This window comes from Onthophagus taurus, chromosome 7 (assembly GCF_036711975.1).
Source record: "Onthophagus taurus isolate NC chromosome 7, IU_Otau_3.0, whole genome shotgun sequence".
Lineage (NCBI taxonomy): Eukaryota > Metazoa > Arthropoda > Insecta > Coleoptera > Scarabaeidae > Onthophagus > Onthophagus taurus.
The window spans coordinates 20,108,429-20,122,482 of record NC_091972.1 but is presented as its reverse complement, the minus strand read 5'-3'; the positions used below and the strand labels follow the sequence as shown (position 1 = coordinate 20,122,482).

General features: G+C 33.0%; 1 protein-coding gene across 1 annotated transcript; it reads right to left on the bottom strand.

Moving 5' to 3' along the window:
* Positions 1-4,594: 4,594 nt before the first annotated feature.
* On the bottom strand, positions 4,595-12,506 carry LOC111428696 (chondroitin proteoglycan 2-like). Its single transcript, XM_071197247.1, has 4 exons — positions 12,411-12,506; positions 11,729-12,349; positions 5,325-5,435; positions 4,595-5,264 (listed from the first exon to the last, which is right to left on the bottom strand). Exons 1-4 carry the CDS (start codon positions 12,415-12,417, stop codon positions 4,657-4,659), a joined length of 1,347 nt encoding a protein of 448 aa, XP_071053348.1. The 5' UTR covers positions 12,418-12,506; the 3' UTR covers positions 4,595-4,656.
* Between the last annotated feature and the right edge of the window lie 1,548 nt (positions 12,507-14,054).

Genomic DNA, 14,054 nt, shown 5'->3' with positions numbered 1-14,054 from the left:
CATGACGAATGATGACTAATAGGCGAAAAATTAGTAGTAAAAGATTTTCTGTTTCATAGATATCCGTGATATTTACTTTCAAATCAAGAATACATAGAACATTTTAAAATAACATCACAGCAAGTGTTCGAAGTTATTTCCCATATTTTCTATCAATTGGGTTCCCCGAATCCAAGATCCCATACTAGCGCGGCCTAAACCAGGGTGTTGGCGGATTGTCTAGGCAGCAACAAGTATCTGATTTTGCAATATTTGCTGAGTATTAACTTCCGTGGCGTACACTCTGCTCTTTAAGTGACCCGAAAGGTGTAACTCAAAAGGATTGAGGACGGGCGATCACTGTGGCCAGGCAATTGGACCATCACGACCTATCCATCTTCCAGGAAACACATTATCTAGATATCGCCGATTATATCGAAAATCTAGGAAAATAAAAAACTTTTACTACAATTTTTTTCATCTATTAGTTATTATTTGTCCTTAGCAATAAATCCCCTGTATATCACAAAGTGGAGATTTTGAAGCCTCCTGAAAAACCTACAACCTAAGTTGGAAGAAACTCAATTGTTGATGAAAACTCAGTTATTGTTCAGTTTAGTTGGAAGTGGCGATTGCAAAATTAATGGAGATCTTGACCAGGAACAAGTTGAATAACGAAATAGAGGATAAAGGAGTGTTTAGTAACGATCAATGCAGTTTTAGGGAAGTTCATAAAAGCAATAAAAAGAGTGCAAGGAGTTTTGGATAAAGAAAACTCTCCTCTTCGGTATAACAGAGTTCCTCAGATGATTTTGATTTAGTTGTAACAGGAAAAAACATGTTAGAAGTAGAATATAAGATGGGATATGCCGCCAAAAGCGTAATAATATAAATTGATGTGTTCGTTTCATTTGATTTGATTTGTTTTTCGAAGTTTCTAGAACTTCCTTTCCGGACATGATGCTTTATTTGCTAGGTTTTTCAGTTTTGTATTCTGGTTTTTCTTTAGATTCTGTTTGAGAATTGTTAGTTCAGGTCTTGGTTTTTCTTCTTGGGAATTGTTCTCGTTGTAGATCTGGTTCAGGTTCAGCTTCGGGTTTTGATTCTGCTTTTGGTCTTTCTTCAGATTGTTGTAAATATAAATGATAAACAAGTAAACACTATATATAAAACACAAAAAGGCCACTCATGTATGGATGTTAAAGAGTACACACCCAAAGAGTATGCACTCTTTACCATTCTGCGTACTCTTAGATTCTGTAAGTTAACAATAATTTTAACTTTATATTATTAACAAAAAGATGGGAAAATACCGACGAAAAACTGATCGACAATTGAAATTTAATGAAGATTTATTGAACGAAGCCAGAACACGAATTGAAAGAGGAGAAAGCAAGCGTTCTGTGGCACGGTCATTGGGTGTTAACGAATCTACTTTAAGAAAAAGGTTAAAAGCAGCAAGTTAACAACTCGTTGTTTTTAACTAAGCATGATAGTTATATACCTATTTTACAGGGTACTATTCCTACTACCTTAGGAAGATTTGCTCCGGTCTTTACCAAGGAAATGGAGTTGGAATTAGCAAACCACGTTAGAGAACTTGATAACAGATGTAATGGATTAAGAATGAAAGATGTTATGTCCTTGGTATATCAATATGCTGAATTAAATGGGATTGAGCATAGGTTTAACCGCGAAAAAAAAATTGCATTGAGACATTGGACTATCTTTATGGAACCCAGAAAAATTTAGTTTAGCTCGGGCTATGGAGTTTAATAAGGTGCAACGTCAATGTGTTTTTAACAATTTAGCACAATGTTACAAGAAGACCAAAGTAGGACCTCATCGTGATTTTAATATGGATGAAACTGGTCTGTCGACTGTACCTAACAAATTGCCAAAGGTTTTCTCATCCAAACGTAAAAAGTGTGTGGCTAAGGTGGTATCAGCTAAAAGGGGCCAACTAATAACTGCCGTATGTTGCATGAGTGCATCGGGTATATGGGTGCTTCCTCCTCTCATTTTCCCTCGAAAAAAGATGAAGGAAGAACTATTTTATGGTGCTCCACCCGGAACTTTAAAACTAATTTCAGATTCTGGGTGTATGAATTCAGAATTATTTATAGAATGGCTACGTTATTTTCAAACCTATGTAAAATCAACATCAGACGACCCAGCTATTCTTATTTTAAATAACCATATTTCCCACTGCTCCTTACAAGCCATTATGTTTTGCCGAAAACATTTCATAATGTTATTCTCGTTACCACCACACTCGAGCCATAAGTTGCAACCTTTAGATAAAGCTTTTTTGCTCCTTTAAAACCCGCATTTTCATCAGAATGCGATAAATGGATGGTAACTAATCCAGCAAAACCCATCACTATTAGACAGATGGCAGCCTTATTCCATTCGGCATATTCTAAAGTTGCCAATATTTCCATACAACCCAGATACTTTTAACGATGTAGATTTTGCTCCAGCTGAAGTAACTAACATACTTACGTTTGATAGTCAACAGGATTTCGATAGTGAAGATGCTTTGCCACTATCTCATTTTTTACTTAAAAGACAAGACACAATAATATCTGAACAATCAATAAGCAATCACAATCACCAGACACAAATTCAAGAACAGCAAATATTAACAATTCAGAAAGAACAAACCACCAACGAAAACAGTCAAGCAGGACCAGGACCATCAATGACATCTACAAAGATTCATTGCCAAACACAACAGAAAGAACTAATAACACACCAAAAAACACTCGATCATATTCGTAGATAAGCAAACACTCAGACATTCAGCTCAAAATTCAGAAAAAAGAAACAACACCTAAAAAGTCATTCTCAACACCAAACAAAAGTCTTCTGACGATACCAGCAAATACATTCTACGGGAGTGACACAATTTCAATCACACCGAAAATGATAATACCTCTTCTAAAAGCGAAACATGTTCAAACTCGAAGAACCAAATCAAATAAATCCGAAATTTTATCTTCCACGCTTTACAAAGATGCGCTGTTACAAAATGTGAAACGAGGTGATTCGACCAAGAGGTAAATTTTACAAGAAATTAAATAAGAACCATCGACAAAGAAAGGAAAAAGAACATGCCGTGCGAAGAGAAAGTAGAAAAATATGTGAACTACAAATGCAGAAGAAGATGATATTTTTCTTAGTTGTCAGGAAAATTACAGAAGCTCTTGTTCTGAATCAGGAAGTTGCTTACAATGTTATAAATTGCATTGTGGTGCTGCTGCGCATAATTATCAAGGACAAAATTTTTTTTTGTGCGACTCGTGTGAAAATTAATACACTTTTCATTTGTATTATTTTTAGACAGATTGTTGTGTTTTATTTAGTTCACCGTTTTTATGCGTACTCTAAGACGCACAAGTGCGTACTCTTAGGAAAATGTGTTTCTAAGAGTACGTGCGCTCGCTTTTTTTATAACATTCTCTGTACATTCCTATGACTACAACAATTCTTTTTCCTTTGACCATTTGTTAGTTTGTAGGCATGGGTACGTACATGTCATAGAATAAACTCCTTTTGATGTCAAATCCATTTTTTATAAAAAAAAAAGTTAAGTGCGTACTCTTAGGCGCACCTCCAGTAGCTTAATGAAACAAAAGTCACATAGTTATTAAAAAAGACATGTGTGTACATGGTTACAAAACAACAACAAATAAATATTAGATTTTACCAGATTTGACTACCAAGTCGTGTGTAAATTTATTACTACATAAATAGAAATCACAACACAGATCCTTCTTGGGAATTCCTTTCAGAGTTGGTGCTAACTTCGCTTGAAATGGGTTTAAGTCGAGGTTTAGGTTCAGAAATGATGTATCCAGAAATACTTCACTTAAATTAGAGCTTGAGATCTTTCAGCTTCTAGTTCTGGTTCACTTTTCTTCAGATGATTCTCCGGAATTACTTTTGGAGCTGTTGCCTTCCTTGGTTAAAATAGATTCTGCTAACGATTCTTGTTCTGACTCTGGATCTGGTTTTGGATCTGGTTCTTGCTCTGGATTTAGTTCTGTTGTTGATCTTGTTCTAGTTTTTATTCTGCTCTTGTTTTGGGTATTGATCTGGATCGCGTTTTAGTTCTGGTTCAGATTCAGCTTCAGCTTCAGGTACAGATTTATTTTCTGGAGTTTTCTGAGATTCATCACTTGAGCTAGCGTTTGAACCATCTCCACTACCTTTATTGCTCTCTTCGTTGATATTTCCTTCACAACCACTTTAGTTTGTCACAATCACAAACATAAAATTTTTTGTTGTAGTGCAATCCATGGCACCCACAATCGTATTTTTCAACTGTGTAATGTAATGACATTATACATACGTTGTGTCGATATAGAGCTCAACATTAATAGAATTCTTCACTATGACAGGGGTACGCACCGATACAAATATGACCATGTCACCTTTTGACTTGATTCTGGCAGAAAGGAAAGCGATACACGAGAAAAGAACAGAATGTATAAGCGATGGTCACTAAATAGTAACTTCTCGCCATCATCTCAGTACATAGTGAAGCATTGCAATAAAGATGACATGACACTATAACTGAATATTTTTATAATAAAATTCAAAAAAATGCTTACAACATAATAATATTTTTATTTATTTAAACAACATAAACATTTTTATAAATCAAATAAATTATTCGCATCCTGCATCGGCTGGCCAATCGCAAACATTAAGTTTGGTATTGAAATGAAGTCCATCTGGGCATGGCATATCATAGGCAACTCCCCAATCGCATTGGCAGAATCTACCACAGGTTTCAGGGTGGGCAAAGTAATGAGGGAAATCACCATTTTCTTTTGGGCATGGATCATTTGGGCATCTGCCTTGACCGTTTCCATCGCCACTTTCGTCACTTTCGGAGCTAGAACTAGAGCTGGAGCTACCGGAATCTTCTTCAACATTGTCATCTCCTCCTTCAACTACTTCTTCATCGTCATCCCCTTCATCGCTTTCGCTACTGCTACTGCTGCTGCTACTTCCACCGTCATCTCCACCATCACCGTTGCATCCAGCTTTATCGGGCCAATCACAGACTTCCAATTCTTTGTTGAAATGTAAATCAGATGGGCAATCGAATTTGACGGGTTTTCCCCAATCGCATTTGTAGAAGACGGTGCAATCGTTATCATCTACCAAGAAATCAACTTTTTCCGGGTTCATTGTGTCAGGGCATTCACCAACTGGATCGGCTTTGGCATATTGGAAAGCCAATACAAAGGTGGCACACAATAAGAATGTAACTAAAATATAAAAAATAAAGTTTTAGCTAAGTTTGTTAAATTGTAATGGTTTAATCTTACCTTTCATTTTGATGCTTAACCAAATTGCTGTAATCGAACAATTCGAATAATAATTGAGGATGGTACTACCTGATTTTATAGCAATGTTGAACGCAAAAAACGTAGATAACAATTATGATAATTGCCAATTAATTAGTGTTAATAAGGGTAGATTTTAATCTTTACTATCAATCTAATACTCAAATACTAATGAAGTGTCAAAAATATGAATATAAGTCATAGGAAATAATAGAATCAATGAAATTTTTTAATATTAATTAATAATTTCAATAACAGTGAACAGTATGATAAGATTTCAATATCAATATTAATTTTCTAAAGAGCTGTTTGTTCCCATTCAATTAAAATTAATTAAAAAACTATATGTAGATAATGTATTGTAAAATTTTAATCATTAATCGAATTGTTCTAAAGATGAAAGGAAGTTTCTAAACATTTTAATATAATAAACTTAGTTATATCTGAAAAAAGTAAAGTGGATTCTTTCCACCCACCTTTAAGTGTTATTGCAATATTTCCAAAGAGAGCTACCAAATCACAGTTTCATTCAAATATACACAATTCTCGCAAGGCTGATTTTCCATTATTAATTGCTTTAATTAAAGATACTAAATGGTTAATTTTGGAGAATTTAAATACGGTGGATGAGGTAGTATCTAAATTTTATCAAATTTTGTACAGTTTATTGGATAGATGTGTACTTAGAGGTAAGGACTCTGTTGAAGGGCCTATTAGAGAGTATCCTAAGTGGTTTACATTTGATATACTTAATAACAAAAATTAATGCTAAACATAGGTATTTGCTGTTATATAAAAGACATAATCTTCAGTTTTATTCAAAATGCATATACCATATACATAACAAATTTTGAACAAAGTATACACGAAAACAGTTCTAACTTCTGGTCATTCATTAAAAGTCGAAAGAATAGTAAGAAGGTTCTTGAATATAACCGTATGACATATCTCGACGATCAATATGAATCATCCAAGGAGATCGCTATGGCGCATAGTGGTTCAAACTGCTATTTTAGCTGGACAAAATGCACGAAAGTGTTTTCTTATAAACTGAGCAAACTAAACGTTTCCATTAGAAACTATAGTGTCTATAGTTATACAATAATCAAATTAAGACTAGAAGACTGTGATGATCACGTAACCGGATGTGTGCTAAAAGTGACTGATAGTTGTTGTGTGCAGGACAAAGTACATACAAGAGAAAATGTATAGGACGGACATGGGAAATGAACAACATGACGATGCATTCTTGTTCGTAATTTCATTGGTTCCGTTTCAATTAAAACATAATGAAGCAATAAAATGGGAAAATCCACGCTATTGTCGCCTAATAAAGTTATTGTTTCAGGAAGAGACTGCACAACTAACTCGAACAGAAGTTAGTAAAGTAGAAACAGAAATAAAAGTTCTTTCTCCGACACATATTATAAATGAAGGCAAAGACATATTCATGGATCACAAAATGGTGATGACAATGATAGACGGAAAGGTCTGCAGTGTTATTGTACAAGAGTCATTTTAAAAGTATTATATCTGTGGTGCAACACCTAAAGAAATGAATAACTTGGCTAGACACGCATCAATGCCTGTTGATGAAGGATATTCGATTTTAGGTTATCAAGTTTTCATGCGTGGATAAGATGCTTCGAAGGTCTACTGCACATTGCCTACAGATTTGAAGTTAAAACCGAGCATTTGAAGAATATGCCATAGACATTGCTAAGTTGTATGTTCAATTATATAATTGGTATTACATGTCGGCAAGTGTTCATAAACTTTTAATTCATGAATCGGATATTATTAAATCTGCTCTTGTTTCTATTCGGCAGCTTTCTGAGGAAGCGCGCAACAAGGATTGTCGAAAGTTTCAGAGAGATCACGCTAGAAAAACGTCTAGAATCACTAACACCGAGGATCTGTTCAATATGTTATTAGTTTCGTCAGATCCGCTAATTACAAACTTCAGAAGTCTTGTTCCTAAGAAAATAGAGAATATTTCCGATGAAGTAATTTGATTATTAGAAAAGTCATCTCAAGAGCAGGAATCTATCACTGCAGAGGAGGAGTCCACAAATGAAGAATTTTGTCCCTCGTGCAGTAGTGATGACTTTTGAAACGACGATGAAGACTTTTAAAACATTTTTTATGAAATTTTGAATATAATTATGTCTAAAAAAGTTCTATTTTTTTCAATATTAATTTTGTCTACCTAGATTTATGAAATGGACCACTGTGTGGCGTTTGGAAAATATTTTTCGTCAGTGTTCAGTGTTCCTTTACCTAAGCTCCTTTACCATCAATTTTACTGGGGAGCGGGTGGATTCTGACTAACTGATACTGACATACTTACAGCCTTGAAGAAAATAAAAACTAAAACATCTGTGGGTTCAGATCAAATTCTTATATAAAAGGTTATATTGAATATTTAATGAAATAATTTTTAACAAAATAATACAAACTTCTGAATACCCCACTTTGTGGAACAAAGTTAAGCTTTTTCTTGTATACAAAGGTGGCGATAAGAGACAAATTACTAATTATAGGCCTATTGCTCTCATTCAATGTATTTCGAAAATATTTGACAATATTATATACATTCAAATTTTTCAACATACAAAAAATTATATATCTGATTTTCAGCATGGTTTCTTTCCAGGGAGATCAACTGTATCCCATTTAACAGTTTTTTCTGAGAATGTAGCCCTGGCCTTAGATAGCAAACAACAGATGGACGTGCTATACACCGACTTTACAAAAGCCTTTGACAGAGTTAATTTTAACAATTTGCTGAGTAAACTGTATAAATACGGTTTATCGACTAATTTATTAAAATTATTTGCATCTTATTTTACGAATCGTAGGCAGTATGTAGTATTTAATGGTGAAAAGTCGGAGTTGTTCCTCGTTCACTCTGGAGTGCCACAAGGCTCTAATATGGGACCATTGCTTTTTTTATTATTTATAAATGATCTCCTTGATGTCATAAAGTAGAGACGCCTTTTGGGAGTGATCGTGAAAAGAGTTAAAAGGAATAATATTATCCGTTTGGGTAGGCTTACGGAATATATCAAACGTAATTTTATGTTTGTGTTTTTGCAAAATAAAATCTAAAAAGTTACTTTTATTTTCTTTTTCCGTTTCTAAAGTATATTTTATATTGTTGTGGATAGTATCAATGTATGTATGTAAATTGTGTACATCATCTCTATTAACAATAATGGCGAATACATCATCAACATATCTAATCCAGAATAAGATGATATTTTTATAAGGATTACTGTTACTAATTATAAATTCGTTTTCTAATTTATTCAAGAAGATATCAGAAATGAGTCTTCTGAGTCACTTAATGGTGAACAAATAGGTACCCCTCCGTAAATTCAAAAATTTTGTCGTTAAAACGACAAAAGTTTTGTTCAGTTTTTCTATTTACAATATCATCCATTTTTCATTTATGATTTCCTCCATTATTTATAGTGATTCTTGAATTGGAACATTGGTATAGAAGTTGGTAACATCGAATGAAATCATAGTAAAGTTTTCAGAGAGTTGTAATAAATTGATTTTGTTTATCACATCTTGTCTTTTTAAAATGGTGTATTCAGGATGAAAATGTACAACATTCTTAAAGAAGTTAACAACGAATTTTGTTATTTTATATGTACTAGAATCAATATTAGAAATAATGGAGCGCATTGGATTGTTAGGTTTATGAATTTTTGGTAGAGCATACAGAGTAGGTATTTTGGGATTCATGGGTAAAAGGTTTTTATGGTAATTAATTATTTGAGCTATAGAATCATAAGTTTCTTTTAATATCTTCTTTGTTTTCTGGTGGAATTGGGTAGTTGGCTTCTTTTTTATATTATTGAAGTTATTTATAGTAAGGAACTCTGTAGTTTTTTCAATGTAATCTGTTTTATACATTATGACCAAACCTGCGTTTTTGTCGCCAACAGTAACAATGAGATTATTGTTCTTAATCTTCTCTCTTATCTTCTTCAATGTTTTATTGTGTTTCTTTGAATGTTTATAGAGGCACCACTCGATGGTTTATAGAAGCAATGGCACCACTAGATGGTGTCCCTTGCTTGTTTCTGTCTTTTCTCTTCTTTTAATAGAGCTAGTTGTAGATCTCTTCGTATTTGATGTTCATTTTCGATTCCTTTGATAGCAGCTTCAAGTTCGACGGCAGTTTCAGCTATATTTGTTGGTTTATATATAGCATATTTTCCTCCTTTGTTGAGTAAAATCATCTCTTCTTTTTCGAACTTTACTGAAGTCAAATTAGTGATTTTAGAATGGAAGTTGTGAAAGGATTCCTGATTATTTCCTCACTTCATTTGTTGGTTTTCTATCTTTTTTGCACATAGGATGTGCAGTTTTTAGTTTTTACGTTTTATACTATCCTTAATTTTCCAATTATAGTTATTGTGCAAATTCTCATTGATAGCATTCAGTTCCAAGTAATGAAGTCTGTGTGATAGTTCTTAATAAATACTATATTTGTTGATATTGTTATAGTTAACAATATCAGAGTAATGTTTATGGATTTCATAATTGATATGTTTCCTTTTTAGTATTTAAACATTATTAGATTTTATGTGTGTAGGGTATTTTTTGTTTGTGAATGCTGGTGTGAGATCTTCATGTAAACATGTTTTAAGAAAACTTATGTGAGATAATTCGATGTTGATTTTGGTGAACATTTTGCCATATGTTTGGATGAGATTGGTCGTACTAACCTTATAGTATGAATTAATGTTATCCATTATATCCATTTATCACTTATCTATTAATGTTTAAAATAAATAGAATCTTATGTACTTAGTGATAATAATTTTTTCTAGTTGCATTAATTCTTCTTCTTCAATTTGCTTAAGCCCAATAGTATCGTTTATTTTCATATTGACAGTTTTTTTACTGTTTACAATAAATTGATTTAGGTCATTTGCGTCCAGACGAGAATTATTTTCTTTCTTGCGCTTTGTTTTTCCAGTTTCTTGCTTCACTATATTCCAGGCAGCAGTTATTCTGAATTCATCATACACTGTCTATAAGCTTCTTTTTTTGTATTATCAGTCTTATAAACTCACGTTTCTTTTTTTTTGATACAATTCTTTGTATTTCTGTTCTTTCGTTACTTCAGCTATCTTTTTTCTTTTTCATCTTTCTTAGGTTATCTAAATTCATTTTAGTCTTGATAGTACATGTTTTCTTTATTGTTGTTATTTCTCGAAAAGCAGACTGATAGTATGATGTAATTATTCGGCGAAACTTTGTATAACTAGTTTGCGTATCAGTGTTTTGATCTTTTATTACTGTGCAATCACTAATTCTTAATTTACTTATGAAATGTTCTATTGTTCCTTTATTTATTAGTCTTATTTTTGTATGTTTGTTCTTTTCAGTTTTATATTCAAGAATAATTGTTGTCAATTGCGCCAGATGGTCACCTAGATGCCAGTATACTGTATTTTTTAAGACAACCTTTGTAAATGTACTTATAAATATGTTATCTACACATCTTCTTCGATTTACACTGGATGGTTAATTAAAGACTGGTTTAAGTCCATGTTCTGACATAATAGATAAGAAATTTTCTTTGATTTTGGAGTTTACATTAACACATATGTTTTAGTCTCAGATACCTGCATAAATTGTCAGTAAAATCAATTTTCAACTTCAACATCCTGCAAAATCAATGGCTTGCTTGTTTACTGCTAATATTTGGAGAACATACCAAAGTGGGTGTTGAGTCCTTTTTCAAATGTCAATATGGTAGGAGCACGATCATCCCAGCTAGAAGAAGAACTTATAGAACTGACAATAAAAGACAATAAACGAGAAAATAAAAATCAAATTCAAATATAGCTATCCGGCGCCCCCCTGCACGTATTCATTTCGATAGGAGAGGAGCACCCATGTAGTCTCCAATCGTACGTAGAATGTCAACGAAGTTTTCGTTTTTCTTCTATGGGATGCTCCACAACTTCTTTCAACAAGACTGTTAAGCTTCACGTCCTAGTTTTAAAAAGCAACATTTTCTTCGCTTGATGTCCTTATGAATTTAAGCACAAATTAGATCTTCTTAGACATACCATATGAATGGATATGGATACCTAATTAACCTTCTTAATTTTCTTTATTATGTAAAGTGATTTATATGTAAAAGATTTTTGAAGGTTAATAAATTGCATTATTATATATTGCATCTTCACTGCAAAATTGTATGGATTGGTATGAGACCATTCATTAAAAATTATAGCCACACTAAAGCCCTTAAGCATAATTATAAAATAAAAAAGACAAATTATAAATACATAATCATATTTTATTTATATTTCTTTAAATAACACTTTTATGAAAATAAATAAATTATTCACATCCTGCATCAGCTGGCCAATCGCAAACATTAAGTTTGGTGTTGAAATGAAGTCCATCTGGACATGGCATATCATAGGCAACTCCCCAGTCACATTGGCAGAATCTACCACAAGTTTCAGGGTGGGCAAAGTAATGAGGGAAATCACCATTTTCTTTTGGGCATGGATCATTTGGGCATCTGCCTTGACCATTTCCATCGCCACTTTCGTCACTTTCGGAGCTAGAACTAGAGCTGGAGCTAGAGGAATCTTCTTCAACATTGCCATCTCCTCCCTCAACTTCTTCATCATCACCTCCTTCAACTACTTCTTCATCGTCCCCTTCATCGCTTTCACTGCTGCTACTGCTGCTGCTACTTCCACCGTCATCTCCACCATCACCGTTGCATCCAGCTTTATCGGGCCAATCACAGACTTCCAATTCTTTGTTGAAATGTAAATCAGATGGGCAATCGAATTTGACGGGTTTTCCCCAATCGCATTTGTAGAAGACGGTGCAATCGTTATCATCTACCAAGAAATCAACTTTTTCCGGGTTCATTGTGTCAGGGCATTCACCAACTGGGTCGGCTTTGGCATATTGGAAAGCCAATACAAAGGTGGCACATAACAAGAATGTAACTAAAATATAGAAAATAAAGTTTTAGCCAAGTCTATTAAATTAATATCGTTATAAAGTTACCTTTCATTTTGATGCTTAACCAAATTGCTGTAATCGAACAATTCGAATAATAATTGAGGAAGGTACTATCTGATTTTATAGCAATGTTAACCGCAAAAAAATCGTAGATAACTATTTTGATAATTGCCAATTAATTAGTGTTGATAGGTACAGATATTAATCTTTACTATCAATCTACTAGTTACATACATATTGAGTATAAAAAATAGGAATTTGAGTTACAGGAAATAATAGAATCAATGAAATTTTCTAATATTAATTAATAATTCCAATAATAGTAATTAATGATGATAATATGATAAGATTTCAACGTCAAAATAAATTTTCTAAAGAGGTCTTTGTTCCCATTCATTTAAAATTAATTAAACATATATAGGCGATAAAATTAATATAAACGGTTTATGGAAAAATTCCTAAAAGGGGTCTGAAGATTTAAATTTTTTAAACATTTTTAAACAATTTCGCGGTACGCATCTTGTTGGAATTGAGTTGGGTCAACATTATCGGGATGAGGCCGTTATGAAAGGAATGATATCATTTTGAAAAAATGTAAACATCGCTCTTCAGTTAAGGTTTCCTAAAAAGGTAAGAACCCAGAACCTTATCCCGTACTATTTCGCTCTAAAATTGATTTTTTGCGGATATTTGATTTGCGACTTTCTTGTCCAATGTGGATTTTGGGTAGCCCAATACCGATAATTTTGTCTATTTACTTGTACAAAGTCTCCATCGTCGTTGCAAAATTGTTGTTGTAAAAACTACGACTCATTGCTCGTGACTGAGATTTACGTTATAGGTATGATATTTTGGTGTTTTTAAAATTTTGTGAACCGTTAATAATGAGGGTAACATGGTAACATGAGAGTTATTCTGCCCAGCGAAAACCACGTTTTATTGAACCTCTCCTGAAACATTTGGTCGGCCAGACTTCGAGCAATCTTTTTGATGCCCATCCTTTTTAAATTTAGCCACAGCTAGGCTTACCATACTTTGAATAATGAGTTGGCGATTAGGATCTTGCATTAAAGAGGTCAACTACATACTAAATCAGTTTTTAACACATAAGAAATTGTTTAAAATAATTAGTTACCACAGTTTCTCATGGCTACTGTTATTTTTACTATGTCAATCAAATTTGTAGTAGTAAAACTTTAAAATAATTTTTCTCGAAAATATTCTTATGTAACCAATAGGGCAACCAAAAATATGCAAACGTATATTTTTTTTCAAACCCTCCAGAATAAAATGGACTAGATAGAAATTTGTTTCAAATCAATCTATGAATTTTGAGCCGTATTTGTTAGAGCATATTTTTGCTTATTTTATCTATACGAGCATACATTGCATATTTTTAAATTATATAACATTTTTGGAAATAAATGAATATTTTTAATGCATATTTTCAAAATTTTATTTTGCAATAAGTTTCAACTTGGTATAAAGTTACCGTAAAGTTATTCAATTCTTTAAAGAATACTAAATTATCGACATTCGAAAAAAGAAATCGTTAGTCTACCATGGTAATTCCCTGTTCGACCGCCGCGCTGGCCGGTGGATTCCCATTCTACCGCGTGATATATTTGCGGAGCACCATCTCTTGATTTTTCACAAGCATTAAAAAAATCTTTATATTTTCTACGTATC

Bases quoted from the DNA above. Each gene is read 5' to 3' on its own strand.
- LOC111428696 (XM_071197247.1), bottom strand. The intron at 5,436-11,728 runs GTGAATAATTTA...AATTATCATAAT, and splicing joins TTGGCCAGCTGATGCAGGAT to TGTTATCTACGTTTTTTGCG. The intron at 5,265-5,324 runs GTAAGATTAAAC...TTTATATTTTAG, and splicing joins GTTAAGCATCAAAATGAAAG to TTACATTCTTATTGTGTGCC.